The sequence below is a fragment of the Engystomops pustulosus genome, chromosome 2 (assembly GCF_040894005.1).
Source record: "Engystomops pustulosus chromosome 2, aEngPut4.maternal, whole genome shotgun sequence".
Lineage (NCBI taxonomy): Eukaryota > Metazoa > Chordata > Amphibia > Anura > Leptodactylidae > Engystomops > Engystomops pustulosus.
In genome coordinates this window covers 178,100,959-178,115,748 of record NC_092412.1, presented here as the reverse complement: position 1 = coordinate 178,115,748, position 14,790 = coordinate 178,100,959, and the positions used below count along the sequence as shown (strand labels likewise).

Sequence of the window (14,790 nt, the reverse complement as noted above, 5' to 3'; positions counted from 1 at the left end):
TTAACTCCTAAAGGACGCAGGGTTTTTTCACTCATTTCTCGCTCTCCACCTTCAAAAATCCATAACTTTTTCATTTTTCTGTGTACAGAGCTGTGTGAGGCTTATTTTGTGTGTAACAAATTTAGCTTTCCCGTGATGTTATTTATTATTCCATGCTGTATACTGGGAAGCAGGAAAAAAAAATCCAAATGTGGAAAAACTGAAAAAAAATGCATGTGTGTAACGTTCTTGTGGGCTCAGTTTTTACGACTTACACTCTGCGCTCCAAATAACACCTCTACTTTATTCTTCTGTTCAGGCTGATCGGTTTTATTGCGTTTTAATACATTTTCAAAAATTAAACGAAGGTGTACAAAAAAATTAAAAAGGTGTAAAAGTCACGTCACTGCCGTCAATAACCGGTTTTATATTTTGATAGATCAGGCATTATGGGACGCGGCGATACCTATTGTGTTTGTGATTTTTACTGTTTATTATGTTTTATATCAGTTTTAGGGAAACTTTTTTACATTTTTTAAACTTTATTTTTCTTTTTTTTTCACTATTCCTTAGACCCTCTAGGGTACATTAACCCTAGACGGTCCGCTCGTTCCTACCACATACTGCAATGCTACTGTATTGCCGTATATGGCGTTTTTGCATATGATTCATTACAATGAGTCTTTTGCGGGGATTGCATGGCTTGAACAGTTATTTAACAGGTGTCTGCGCTTGGATTTTGGCGCATGTGATCGCTTTTTGGCACAGCTGTGCTGGCTTCCATGCAACACAAATTGGGGGCGTGCTGTCGGACGATCCGACTGATTCGGACTTAGCACGGAACTTTCAAATTGTGTCACAAGCTAAAGCACTTACATATGCACCACTTAAAAGATGGTGATCTCTGTCGGACCTGACCAGGGAAGCCACACATGCAGGATATCGGACGCACGATCTTAGTGAATCACAGCACACTGCATTTTTGTCGGACCATGCACTTTCGTTGAACTCCAGCGGCCAGGTAAGTAAATGAGCCCCTATGTGTTATATTGTTATCCTGAGTATATTTAAGAATGTTGTGTTGAAGGGAATACCCTTGTAAAGGGTATCTGTCAGCCAACAAAATCAAGCATAAACCAGGTTATCATAGATCCAGACACTGTGACTGTGGTAATCTTATATTTGTTGCTAGCGTCCTCACTATGACTTAGACGGCGCCGACAGTGTCAGTGTTCTGCCTCTTGTGCCGCCGAGGTCACAGAGAGAGTGCAAGCAGCAGTAACTTTGCATTGCCAGCATCCAGTAATCAGGGGTATGTGCTTCTTAAAGATCCAGTCTGAGCGACCACAAGGCTGTGTGAATAAGGCCTTACTTCTGTATTTGCATTTCACTGAATGAACACTCTCCTGCGGGACTGGACTCTAAGAATGATAATTATATATGAGGCAAAGAATCCCTGCATCCTTGTGGGCCTACATTACTATACTGTGATTATATTTTTAATACATTCCTATAGTTCCAGGGCAGAATTTGTTCCATGAAACAACACATGTCAGACTGTGATCAGGAATATGTGGGCCTCATACAAGTAAATTTTGTGCCCCTTCCATTCTAGCACACATATTACAGGTTACCATTTACACCGCATGTGATGTTTTCACTGGTGAATTCACCACTCCATGTTGTGCCACTAAAACCACTGCGGACACTTACCTCACCTGGATAACAACACTACGCTCCTAAATAATATATATTTACAACTCACAACTCAGCTGTGACCCCCTGTTCAAATTTTTTTAATTTCCATGATGGAATATTACATGGTGGCGCTATCAATTACAACTTTTTCCTCAGATTATAAAAAAAATGGGGAAAGGGGGTTAATCTTCAGCAGAGTCTTAGTGCAGAACTAAATCCATTCCACTGGCCGGAAATCCCAGCTAGGTAGTGGCACAGATAGAGAATGTACAACAGAGGAGGAAACACTCCATGACGGATCCTCATCTAGGGGGAAGGATATTGGTAATGTGGCGCCACAGAGTGGGGTACAGCCCCTCCCACATGTCCATAAGAGGAGCGCCACCCTACATGTCCCTGGCTCTGCCGACTCCTTCAGTGCAATGCTGAGCTCCCGCGCTGCACAGAACGTGACTGCACCATCAGGGGCTCGTCCTGCGCTCCCCATCCAGTCCCCGCAGCCGCACACGGCCTGGATGTGCTGAGGAGATCACTGGAGACCCGGGAAGCGCCATGTCCTCCTTGTACAGCCGCTCCAAGGATTACACGAGATCTAGGATCTCTCAGTCGGACTCTCCACCTTCCTCCCCTTCGCCGGCGACAAAGACATTACGTGTACGAAACTTTCCGTTTTGTGTGCTCTGTGTGTCCGGCTCACCGCATCTGAGGCTGCCCCTGCTGCTATCACAGCGCCGGTCCGTGCACCCTGTGCTGCCAGCTGTGCCAGGAGAGAAGGGGATTCCCACAGGGAACATCTGATGTGGGGAGCTGCTGCCTGGTACCCCAGTTTCTTTAGTACAGGAAACAGGAGAGTCCGGGCTTTCTCATGGCATCTACCCACTGAGACATTTATGGAGAATTCAATTGAATTGTTTCCTGTGGGAATCTTCTTGGAGGACACGTCCATGTGGAGTAAAGCGCTGCCAGGTTTATGCAGCAGAAAATGCTTCATGTGTTGCGGCATGGCAAGTAGTATGGGCCACAGGTTTCACCCCTGTACTATTTACCATCTGCACCATTGGCCATTTTCGTTCCATATTCCTTGATGACTGGACATTGTCATGGATTGTCCACTTGGCATTTCTGCAGTGTTTCAGTTTTGTGTGGGTGCTCCCCATCTCTTGGATTAGATTCTCGCTGGCACTAAGCTCTTATCACTGGCACATTTGGCTGGCGCTGAACTTTTGTTGCACATGTGCAAAGGCACCACACTGTCACAGGGTTACTATACTGACCTGCACTGTATGGGCGCCATCTGAGCTATCGTATTACATGGGCACACATGCACACAAATGGCACCATCCCTAAGCTACTATGTCACTCATTCAAAAACTTGACAACTGTGCCAGTGCTGTACTTAGGTAGTGCTCAGTGATGGCATGAGCCTTTTGCTCATATATTATATATTATTTACATGCTGGACAGTAGCTGGCTGGCACAATAAAGATCTAGTGTGCATGTGCTACTCCAGATGCCTGTGTGTTACCATAGCTCAATGGCTTTCCTGTGAATACTATTGCCTTATGCAGGTTTCCATCCCATTGCATGATATAGATTGGCACCATATGTGAATTATTGTATCACACATATGCAGGAGTCACTTTATAAAACAGCTCCACTACTAAGCGATTGAGTGATGCATACATAATGCTTGTACGCACAGTTCACGCTCTTTATGCTATGGTTCACGTTTACTATGTGGTCACAAAGCTATTGCTTTATTTATATGCAGGGTGTTCATCATTGGAGCGCTTTATAACATGTGCAGCATAGCTTCATTGTACCACACAGTACGTAAGGATTTAATGGTCAGCTACAAGTTTACACATCCATAGGAACTTTTTGTATGCATGCACCAGTGCTACACAGGGCTTTGGTGTTTACATTATGTTTACAAACACCCGGGGGGAAGTGCATGCGATCGGTAACTGGCACCGGGTATTTAGCATGTACACAAGGCAAAACACTGGATGCCTATTACCAATTCCATGCGTTTCACTGGAAACACAGGGGGAGATTTATCATTAGTCCTATGTAGCTTCTTGGCGTATAATTGTCGCAAATTTTTGCTCAAACATTATTGTTGCATTTGTTTAACAAGAAAAAATCGCAACTCTAAAGTCATGCAAGGGTGGAAAAAATACACCACTGAGTGTGCAACACCGTGCATAGGGCCGGTAACATCACTAAGTATTGTATCACTAGGGAATAATGCCTGTAACGTCACTAAAGTATTTATCACTACTGCATTGGGCCTGTAAGATAACTAAAGTATTGTATCACTTCTGCATAGGACCTGTACAATCACTAAAGTATTGTATCACCAGTGCATAGGACCTGTACAATCACTAAAGTATTGTATCACTAGTGCATAGGACCTGTACAATCACAAAGTATTGTATCACCAGTGCATAGGACCTGTACAATCACTAAAGTATTGTATGACTAGTGCATAGGACCTGTACAATCACTAATTATTATATGACTAGTGCATAGGACCTAGGAATTTTGGGGCCCTTGACTGAAAGATTTTTGTGGGCCCCCCCACCCGGAATCCATTCCCACATTTTAACATGACATTGTATACACTTTTTTTTTTTTTTAACAAAATATTTTTGAAGGGTTTTCCAACGAATCACAGTTAGGCCTTATCCATAGGATAGGGCCTAACTTGCTGATCGGTGGGGGTCTCAGTGATGAGACCCCCATGAATTATGGAAACAAGGGATCCGATGGGGTCCCAGGTACCTCAGTTGGACCCCTCGGTGCCCCAGTGGAGTAATGTAGCAGACGGCCAAATTTCCGAGCACCGCTTCAGCTCCATAACTTTGATTTGTGGAAAAACCCCTTTAACCCATGACAAGCAAGACTCTGAACTTGCCCACTCAGTATATCGATAGCCTCTGCACGTGCCCACTCAGCATATAGATAGCCCCACCAGTCCATAGTCAGCCTCCCAGTCCACAGCAGATGCCCCGCTTTAATGAAATGTCCTGCCAGATGAACCCCCTTTAATGAAATGTCCTGCCAGATGCATCCCCTTTAATGAAATGTCCTGCCAGATGCATCCCCTTTAATGAAATGTCCTACCAGATGCATTCCCTTTAATGAAATGTCCTACCAGATGCATTCCCTTTAATGAAATGTCCTGCCAAATGCCCCCCTTTAATGAAATGTCCTGCCAGATCCACCCCCTTCATAGTGATGAGCCCGGGTTGGAAGAGAAGAAGACAGAGGCACGGAGCCTGGGTGAAGAAGCCGAAAGGTGAGTATAGTATTTTTTTTGCCTAGGGACAGTAAAATCACTAGTGCATAAATGTTGTACAATAACTAAAGTATTGTATTACTAGTGCATAGGGCCTGTACAATCAATAGTGCATAGACCATGTACAATCACTAAAGTATTGTATCACTAGTGCATAGGACCTGTACAATCACTAAAGTATTGTATGACTAGTGCATAGGACCTGTACAATCACTATTGTATCACTAGTGCATAGGACCTGTACAATCACTATTGTATCACTAGTGCATATGACATGTACAATCACTATTGAATCACTAGTACATAGACCATGTACAATCACTAAAGTATTGTATCACCAGTGCATAGGACCTGTACAATCACTAAAGTATTGTATCACTAGTGCATAGGACCTGTACAATCACTATTGTATCACTAGTGCATAGGACCTGTACAATCACTATTGTATCACTAGTACATAGACCATGTACAATCACTAAAGTATTGTATCACCAGTGCATAGGACCTGTACAATCACTAAATTATTGTATCACTAGTGCATAGGACCTGTACAATCACTATTGTATCACTAGTGCATAGGACCTGTACAATCACTATTGTATCACTAGTACATAGACCATGTACAATCACTAAAGTATTGTATCACCAGTGCATAGGACCTGTACAATCACTAAAGTATTGTATCACTAGTGCATAGGACCTGTACAATCACTATTGTATCACTAGTGCATAGGACCTGTACAATCACTATTGTATCACTAGTGCATAGGACATGTACAATCACTATTGTATCACTAGTGCATAGGACATGTACAATCACTATTGTATCACTGGTGCATAGGACCTGTACAATCACTATTGTATCACTAGTGCATAGGACATGTACAATCACTATTGTATCACTAGTGCATAGGACCTGTACAATCACTATTGTATCACTAGTGCATAGGACATGTACAATCACGAAAGTATTGTATCACTAGTGTGCATGGTTTTTACAAACACCGAGGTATTTTATCACTGGTGCACAGGGCTTTTACCATCGCTAAACTATTTTTTTTATTTTCCAAGTTCATGTGGCTTGTACCATTACTGAGCCATTGTAGCACTAGTGTAGAGAGTTTTTATCAAGTGCATTGTGTTGATCCATCGTTCAGGTATTGTATCACTAGTTCACAGGACTCATGCTTTCTGTGGCTAATGTAAAGATAAACAGATGCTGGATTTACATTCATATGATCCATGAACAGTTCACAGCCAGTTATGTAAAAGTTCACAGAATTGAGAATAGAAATCTCTGCTGTGATCATACTATTTATATTCCCTAACTCATACAGCTCATCTCTGTCTTGTCCTAATATGGAATTGCAAACAGAGTCTTGCGCAAAATTCATGCTGTAAGCTGCTCTGATGCTTATGGCTCAGCTTTTCCTTTTACATGTCATAGCTGTTTAGGGTCTGAGGAGAAGTAGATCTTCCAATTGTGTGCCTTTTGTATTCACAAAATAGATGCAGTTGAAAGAGGACATGTAAGCTCCTCTTGCCTGTGTCTTTTAGTAAATAACTGTATTCCCTATCACAGTGATGGCAAACCTTTTTTACATCGAGTGCCCAAACTACAGCCAAAACACACATTTTTTTGCAAAGTGCCAATGCGCCAATGTAAGCAGTAACTTATTACTCCCTGCTGTGCCACAGGTTTAAATTGTATAGGCACCTGAGGACACCAGTATGATAGAAAGAAGGAGAAGTAGTTTAGATTATCATTGTAGTTTCCTTTTAGGGTCCTGGACTGCCTGGGACTGCAAGAGAAGTAGAGTCCTGTCTGGCGAACCCTTCCCTGGGGTGATGGCCTAGGTGCCCATATAGTGGACTCTGAGTGCCACCACTGGCACCCGTGCCATAGGTTCGCCACCACTGCCCTATAATGTGTCAAATCTGGACAGTGTTGTTTTAGAACTTTGCACTGTACTGTTCCTCTGTTATTTCTCCTAAAAATTTAAAGACGACTGGGGCTTTTTCCTAATCCTATCGGATAACGTTAGGCATAACGTTCGGTCCGTAGCCCATTAATGGTTTTCTCATATCAGTGCCGTTCAAGTACTCCTGACTCTGAAACGAACTATCTTCTGTGCTGTGCACATGTCAGATGTTTTTCTCCGTCCATTAATTGATCTTATCGAAGAAGATCAAATGAGCCTGAGGTGCGCTTTCAATTCATTTACTGCTCTTGTCTTGCCTCCTGCCCACATTCCAAGCAAAGATCCGGTGACGTGGGCTTGCGGCACCTATATGGCCTACAAGCCCATATAGGTGTTAAGTCAGGGCTCTACCATAGCGTGGGCTGTTTCCCCATGTTGGTATTACACCTGCAGAACTCATACAGGTTGTCATCACCCAGTTTTCCCAGTTCAAATTGCAGTGTCTTCTTTTAACCCCTTTTCTCCTGCTGTGATTGTGGTGAATCAATGGTGTGCTGCTGTTTGTTTGGCAGAAGAGACACTGCCTGTAGTTTCACTCTTGCCAAGTACCCGCGCTTAAAGGGAAGCTACCACCCCGATTCTACCTATAAAGGTAGAAGGGGTGGTAGGTGGATGGATGGGACGTGAGGATAGCCCTTTTTTGGGCTAATCCTCACGTCCCGGGTGTCTTTTACAAAACTTTATTACATCTATATGCAAATTTTTTTATGCGGCTACTGGGGTGTGGAGTAGCCGGACATTAGGCTACTAGTCGCGGCTACTCCATGCCCCAGTAGCCGCGTTACTCCGCCTACCAGGAAATCTTCGGCGCGCAGCTCCTGGTAGCTGCGCGCCCTCGTCCGAGTCCCCCAGCTACTGCGCATACGCAGTAGTTCCAGAGCCGCAGCCATGCGCAGAACGCAGGGGACCCAGACGAGGGCGCGCAGCTACCAGGAGCTGCGCGCCGAAGATTTCCTGGTAGGCGGAGTAACGCGGCTACTGGGGCGTGGAGTAGCCGCTACTAGTAGCCTAATGTCGGGCTACTCCACGCCCCAGTAGCCGCATAAAAAAATTTGCATATAGATGTAATAAAGTTTTGTAAAAGACGCCCGGGACGTGAGGATTAGCCCAAAAAAGGGCTATCCTCACGTCCCTACCACCATCCACCTACCACATCCATTCTACCTTTATAGGTAGAATCTGGGTGGTAGGTGCCCTTTAAGTTGTCTGGCACCTTGGTTCATCGTTTGTCCTGACTTTCGGTAAGGCACTAGGTGTGATTATTTACATTTTAGGTGTTCTGAGGACGCCTTGACTGGTGCTCTAGGCTGCCAGGTTTAAGTTCTGGCACTCTGTTGCACCAAGTCATGTGAAATGGAGCCCCTGCTGTTGATGATTGGCTGGGTAATGAAAGGGGTTGACAGGGTGAGTGCCACGTTTTCTTGACAGAAGATTCTTGGCAACTGCAAGTCCACCAGATTTAGATTACGTTAGTTGTTGAAGGAGGATAGAGGTAATGGTGTGATTTTACTTTTACATTTTGCAAGTGTAAGGTGAGTGATTAGTAAGTTGAGTTTTACAAGTACTTACAAGAAAGAGTCCTTTTGTTCAATTCTGGAAGTCTACAATAAAAGCAGGTATTTGGATACGCATTCACATATACCAAAACACAAAAAATATGCAGATAAACTATTGCTTGAGATTACTGAGCCATCTGGTCCTGACTTTAAAGGGGTATTCCGGGAATATGAACGTCTGACACAAAACCCCATGATGATATAAATAAATGAATACAACAATACTCAATGTCATTAGTCACAAAACGGAGCTTAATAATTTGATTTTATGATTTACAAAATTTATGGCCTCTCTAAAGTAGGTGGAGTTATCACTAAGATGTCCGCCACTGTAAACTACAAGTTCCATGATCCTTTAGTTCTCAGTAACTCCTCCTCTCTCTTATTCTCTGCTCGCAGTGATGATATAACAAACTTTCATGCTCTGTTACCATAGTAATGATGTGTAACTGCCATCACTACAACACTGGCCATACCGAATGCACTGCAACCAACCGACTACAGCCAAACATAGTGGTGATCACATGACCTGCCCTGGCAGGTACAGGACAAGTGATGTGGACATGTGACCAGCAGCCATCTTCTGTCCTGCAACTGGCCAGTAGCATTTTAATTTTTCATTACAGTCTAAGTCACCAGCATTTTCTGCTAAGGGGAGCAACATTTTAAATAACAACTAATTACACATTAGCTTATATTTTGAGTACCCATTTGTATATGAGTTATGCTGATTCCTGGAATACCCCTTTAAGCACACATACCTGAAAATAAGAGAAATGAATGATGGTGAGTAATGGCAGAAGATAACAATGAAGATGATGATGGAGTGCAAGGTCATATTCTATAATGCTAAATTCTGGTGCAATTCTGTTTGTGCACTTAAAGGAAACCTACCACTTGAAGTGGCAGGTATAAGAAGGACATACCGAGCACCAGCTTAGGGTGAGCTGGTGCCGGAGCTTATTTTTGTTAGTGTTTTAAACCGCTGTATCGCGGTTTAAAAATTTTTTTAAACTTTATGGCCGAAGCTGCTTCGGCGCAGGGAGGTACGCGCTCGGCGCTTACCATGCGCGCGACCGTGTGCGAGGCTACATAGGAAGTGAAGGAGAGCCACGCGCATGGTAAGCGCCGAGCGTGTAAAAAATGAAAAAAAATCCAAATGCAGTTAAAATAGTGGAAAAACGCATTTGCGCCATTTTCTTGTGTACTTGGATTTTACGGCTTTTACTGTGTGCCCTAAATGACATGTCTACTTTATTCTTTGGGTCGGTGCGATCACGAGGATAACAAATTTGTATAGGTTTTATGTTTTCATACATTTACCTCAATTAAAAACTTATGTAGAATTATTTTTTTTTCCATCTTCTGGCACTCGTAACTTTTTAATACTTTGGTATACAGAGGTGGTGTCATTTTTTGCGACTTCTGATGAAGTTTTCAATGCTACCATTTTTAGGACTGTATGACCTTTTGATAACTTTTTAGTGATTTTTTAAAATATTTTTAAAAATGGCAAAAAAGTGCCATTTTCGACTTTGGGCGCTAGATAGATTGGGCATTTTCCGATGCGGCAATACCTAATGTGTTTATGATTTTCACTGTTAATTTAAATCAGTTCTAGGGAAAGGGGGGTTGAATTTCTATATTTTTTTTTTATAATTTTTTTTTAACTTTGTCGGATTGATCCTATATGGGGATTTTCACGAAGACCCGAGGCTGTCGTGGTGACGTCACGGGAAGAAAATCCTCGCCAAGATGGTGGCGCCCATGAGCCCCCATCTTTTTGAAGCCACCGACAACGTGCGGGTTGACGCCAGTAACTTTGGTGTAAAGACTTACCGGTTATGAAGAGGGCTCAGCCCGTGAGCCCTATCCATGCACCTGCGGCCAACCCGTGATGTGCTATTACTTCACGTGTTGTGAAAGTGTTAAATAAGCTTCTATGTGAACATGAAAGGCCTCTTTCAAATGGTCAGTATTTTGCATCAGTATTTGTAAGCCAAAACCAGAAGTGGATCTAATAAAAAAGAGGACATGTACATCTTTCCATCATTTTTTTTTTTCTGTATAGGTTCCTTTTGTAATTGTGCTTTACAAATTGTGATGAAAAATACTGACCATGTGAAAATGGCTTTAAGATCTTAAGTAACTGTCCAGACTTGTATTGATGTACGTGGAGTAGAGGACATAAATCAGATTGTATTCAATACAATCTGCATAAACGTAGCTAAATGAACCCACTTGATGGGAGATAGTATCTGTGGCTGCACTGCCGCAGAAACAGCCCCATACACTATGTATACATAAGTTTTATATACTCAAAAAACGTATCTATGATAAAAATTTAGTGCAAAATACATGCTAAAATAACCAGGCCAGGATAGCTAAAATATCAGTTGCTCACAAAATATAGAATATACAGCTCAAAGTGATTGAGCATCATAAATCATGAAATCTTAAAGAGGACCTGTCACCCCGAAAATGAGCCCCAACAAATGTGCCCCCCATAATCCTCTCCCCAGCCAGTTTTAAAAAAAATTCATTTGTGCTATGTTGATTTAAACCGATCCGATCTCTTACTAAATAAGAGGTCGGATTCTCGTATCTTGTGTCAGTGCAGTCGGCCTTATTCACAAGGGGACAGCCCCGCTGTATATTAAGAAAACCGCGACTGCGCTGTATATGAAGAATCACAGCCACTGTCAATGCGTCGCGGCCGCTCTGTGTATACAGGTCCCCACTGACAGGGGGCGTGCTGGGGGTGTGTCGGCAGGCCCCCTTATGAATAAGGCCGACTGCACTGACACACGATACGAGAATCCGACCTCTTATTTAGTAAGAGATCGGATCGGTTTAAATCAACTTGGCACAAATAATTTTTTTTTGAAAGGGGCTGGGGAGAGGATTATGGGGGGCACATTTGTAGGGGCTCATTTTCGGGGTGACAGATCCTCTTTAAAGAGAACCCGTCAGGCAAAATAACCCCCTAAACTAAATATATTTTAATAAACTGCCATTAGAAAGCATTGCCTCTATCCCTTCATTGTCCCTCTACATGCCTGTAAACTTAAGCAATGAGGTCCTAAAGTTGTATGCAAATGACCTGTGAGATGTCCAATGAGTCATCATCATATTCAAGCTGTCCAGCTTATTCATCAGTGGGAGGCACAGCCACACCCCCCAGTGCTTGACTGACAATCTGTATAATGGTGTGAGGTATAATGGTGTAATGACTCCTCTATGTGCTTCCTGGTGCTGGAGGCCACGCCCCCTGCAGCCTGTGTGTGTATGAGATACTCCTATACACATGACTGACAGCTTGTGTAATGTGAGGTATAATGGTGTCTCTGTGCTGGGTGCATCATCTTATAGTCCATCTCCTCTGTGCTTCCTAGTGCTGGCACCCCCTGCAGCCTGTATGTGTGTAGCAGAGATGCAACAGCTCCAGGCAGCCCTGTGTGTGTGTGTGTGTGTAGGAGAGATACAACCGCTCCAGGCAGCCATGTTATAGCAGAACATGTCAGATTCATGTGTAGCTGATGTCTGTGTCTCACACATGTGTATTAGGAGGGAGAGCATGTCAGCAGATAAAGCACAGACACTAGCAATGCTTTACTATACATTACACACGGACAGGAGCAGGGGGAGGAGATGGTAGGGATAACAGCGGTGACATCACTGCCTCTGACCATGTGACCAGCCTCATTTACATGATAAAAAATAGATGATTTTACAATGAATAATGTATGAATTGACCAGATAAAGGCTGGGATGGAATCCATGTGAGCTGCTCCAACAGGTAGTGGTGACAGAAATAGTGACAGAGACCTGATGACAGGTGTCCTTTAATGTTTAAAGGAAACCTACCACTTGAAGTGGTAGGTTTCTGATGGAAATACCGGGCACCAGCTCAGGGTGAGCTGGTGCCGGAGTTTATTTTCGTTAGTGTTTTAAACCGCGGTATCGCGGTTTAAAACACTTTTTAAACTTTATAGCCGGCGCAGGCAGGTACGCGCTCGGCGCTTACCATGCGCGCGGCTACATAGGAAGTGAAGGAGAGCCGCGCGCATGGTAAGCGCCGAGCGCGTACCTGCCTGCGCCGGCTATAAAGTTTAAAAAGTGTTTTAAACCGCGATACAGCGGTTTAAAACACTAACAAAAATAAGCTCCGGCACCAGCTCACCCTGAGCTGGTGCCCGGTATTTCCATCAGAAACCTGCTACTTCAAGTGGTAGGTTTCCTTTAAAGTAATTGTCTTGTGCTGATACTTCTTCCACTGGTCTTAGCATATGTGAAAGTTAGGTGATCTCATAGGCAATATTGTACCTGTAAATTGTGCTTTCCGTTATAAATATTTAGCAGAAATTGGAATCCAAAAAGTAGATCTGCAAGATTCTTTAGCAATGGTTCCGTTCCAGTTAATTTCTCTCAGAGCTTCTTAATGTCCAAAATGTCAATTTCTTGTGGTATCCGCTGAGCATATACATAAAACAATGTAAGCCCAACCCAATTTGTAGCTGCAGCACTTTTCCCTTCAATTTACCCGCTGAGAGCAGAAGCTATGTACACAGCAGACATCAAGGTTACCCTACCTCCAGTGTGCACTTCTAATGAGCAATTCAAGTCAGACCTCCATATATATTGCTGGCTGTAGAATGTAGCCAATAGCAGTGGAAGTTGCTAACAGTGTCCAGGAACAAACGGGAAGAGATGGATGCTAGCTTTCTGTGACAAATGCACAAAAAACAGGGAACATGAACATGGGATGGAGTAGCATTACACTTTCTAATGAAAAAATGTTTGATTGCAAAGGAGCATAATTTAATTTTAAACAGAAGATCCCACAAGAGCTGATGCTTTGTTGGATCTTGTGATTTTTAACAATGCGGTAAATATCCAAAATGTCAGGCCTGATGGCTTACAGCTAAGGGCAATAAATGAGGGCATTCAAAAATAAAAATCTGACGGTTCAAAGCCTTTAATTACATTATAATAATTACAACCCAAAACCCAGACTATCCGGTTGGAGTGGGGGCCCCACTCATTTCCACACTCCGCCTCGCTGCTCGCTGAGCATGTTGGGATTAACACTATGTTACGAGTGGAAACTGGAATAGAGGGAGATTGTGGGAGAGGGTTTGGGGAGGAATGAGCGGGGGGCGGGGGTGGGCCAGTGCTGGCTTCAAACTAGCAGCCAGAAGTTATCCCTTTGAAGACCACTGGGAAGTACTGTTTACTGTCTATTGTGAGCTATTCCCATTTAAAAAAAAAAAAAAAAAAAAACCTGTGGTGACAGGTTTCCTTTAATGCACCAAAAAATGCTCATCTATCACAATCAAATATTAATTTTTATCTAAATCCAAACAGAAAAGCAATAAGACATGGCATACAGGTGCTTTTTTCCCTCCACCTGTATGCCTGTTTGCCAGTGCCCTTATGGGTAATTAGCACTTTAGCTTTGGTATACTCTCCTTTAACTTCCTGCAGGTTTATGTCTTAGCATTTGCACTTTAGAATCATACATCTGTCCTTGCACTTTATTATTATAGAGTATCTTTTTCCATGGACTAACCACTGGTTAATCTGATTTCTGTACTGCAATGTTGCATGCTGGCATACTTACTTGTTGACATACTGGACCTTTTCTTCGACACAAATGCTTGTTCATTCACAGCATTTGACTGTATAGTGTGTGGGAGGAATTATTGTGCACCACTGAGTGCTCCTTGCAGGTGGTTATACTGTGTGGACCCATACCAGGGTCTCTAGTTGTTTTTTCATGTATATTACATGTTTTAAATGATTTTAAATACATGTCTTATTGCTTCTCTGTTTGGATTTAAATAAAAATTTATATTTGATTGTGATAGATGAGCATTTTTTTGGTGCATCCTGTCTTCTTGTTGGTTTGCTGATAATTATTTATGCACCAGGTCAAATGTATTATTAGGTTGTGCTACCTCCTCTATTGTTTAGGTTTCCTTTAATCTCAGTATCTTGGGAATTCTATGGTCAAATGGGTGGAGACAACACAAACGTTGGGCACGCTGGAGAGGAGGAGAGGTGACTCCTCTCCATAGAGATATGGCCGTGCACATGGGGAAAGATAGCACATGTCCTATATTTGTCTCCAGCTAAACCATATCACTGCATGCGTCCATTTCCGTCTATGGGGGATGTATATACCGCTGCAAGCTTGCGGCCGTACATACGTCCACCATACGTTCATGTGAATGTAGCCTTACACTGTATAACTTATGAGACATACCCC

At 43.0% G+C, this 14,790-nt stretch overlaps 2 protein-coding genes across 4 annotated transcripts in view; one reads left to right on the top strand and one right to left on the bottom strand.

The window, feature by feature from the left end:
* PPP1R12B (protein phosphatase 1 regulatory subunit 12B) overlaps positions 1-14,790 on the top strand; it is a 43,160-nt gene that overhangs the window by 11,379 nt on the left and 16,991 nt on the right. Inside the window, exon 1 of one of the 3 annotated variants that reach the window (XM_072137420.1) lies at positions 2,075-2,331. The exons of the other annotated variants lie outside the window; for them this stretch is intronic. Within the exon in view, the coding sequence (XP_071993521.1) occupies positions 2,230-2,331 (102 nt within the window). The 5' untranslated portion in view covers positions 2,075-2,229. Of the gene's footprint in view, positions 1-2,074; positions 2,332-14,790 lie in introns of those variants that run through there. 3 annotated transcript variants of the gene reach the window in all.
* Positions 1-14,790, bottom strand: part of LAMB3 (laminin subunit beta 3) — a 203,521-nt gene that overhangs the window by 173,428 nt on the left and 15,303 nt on the right. The gene's annotated exons all lie outside the window — the stretch shown is intronic.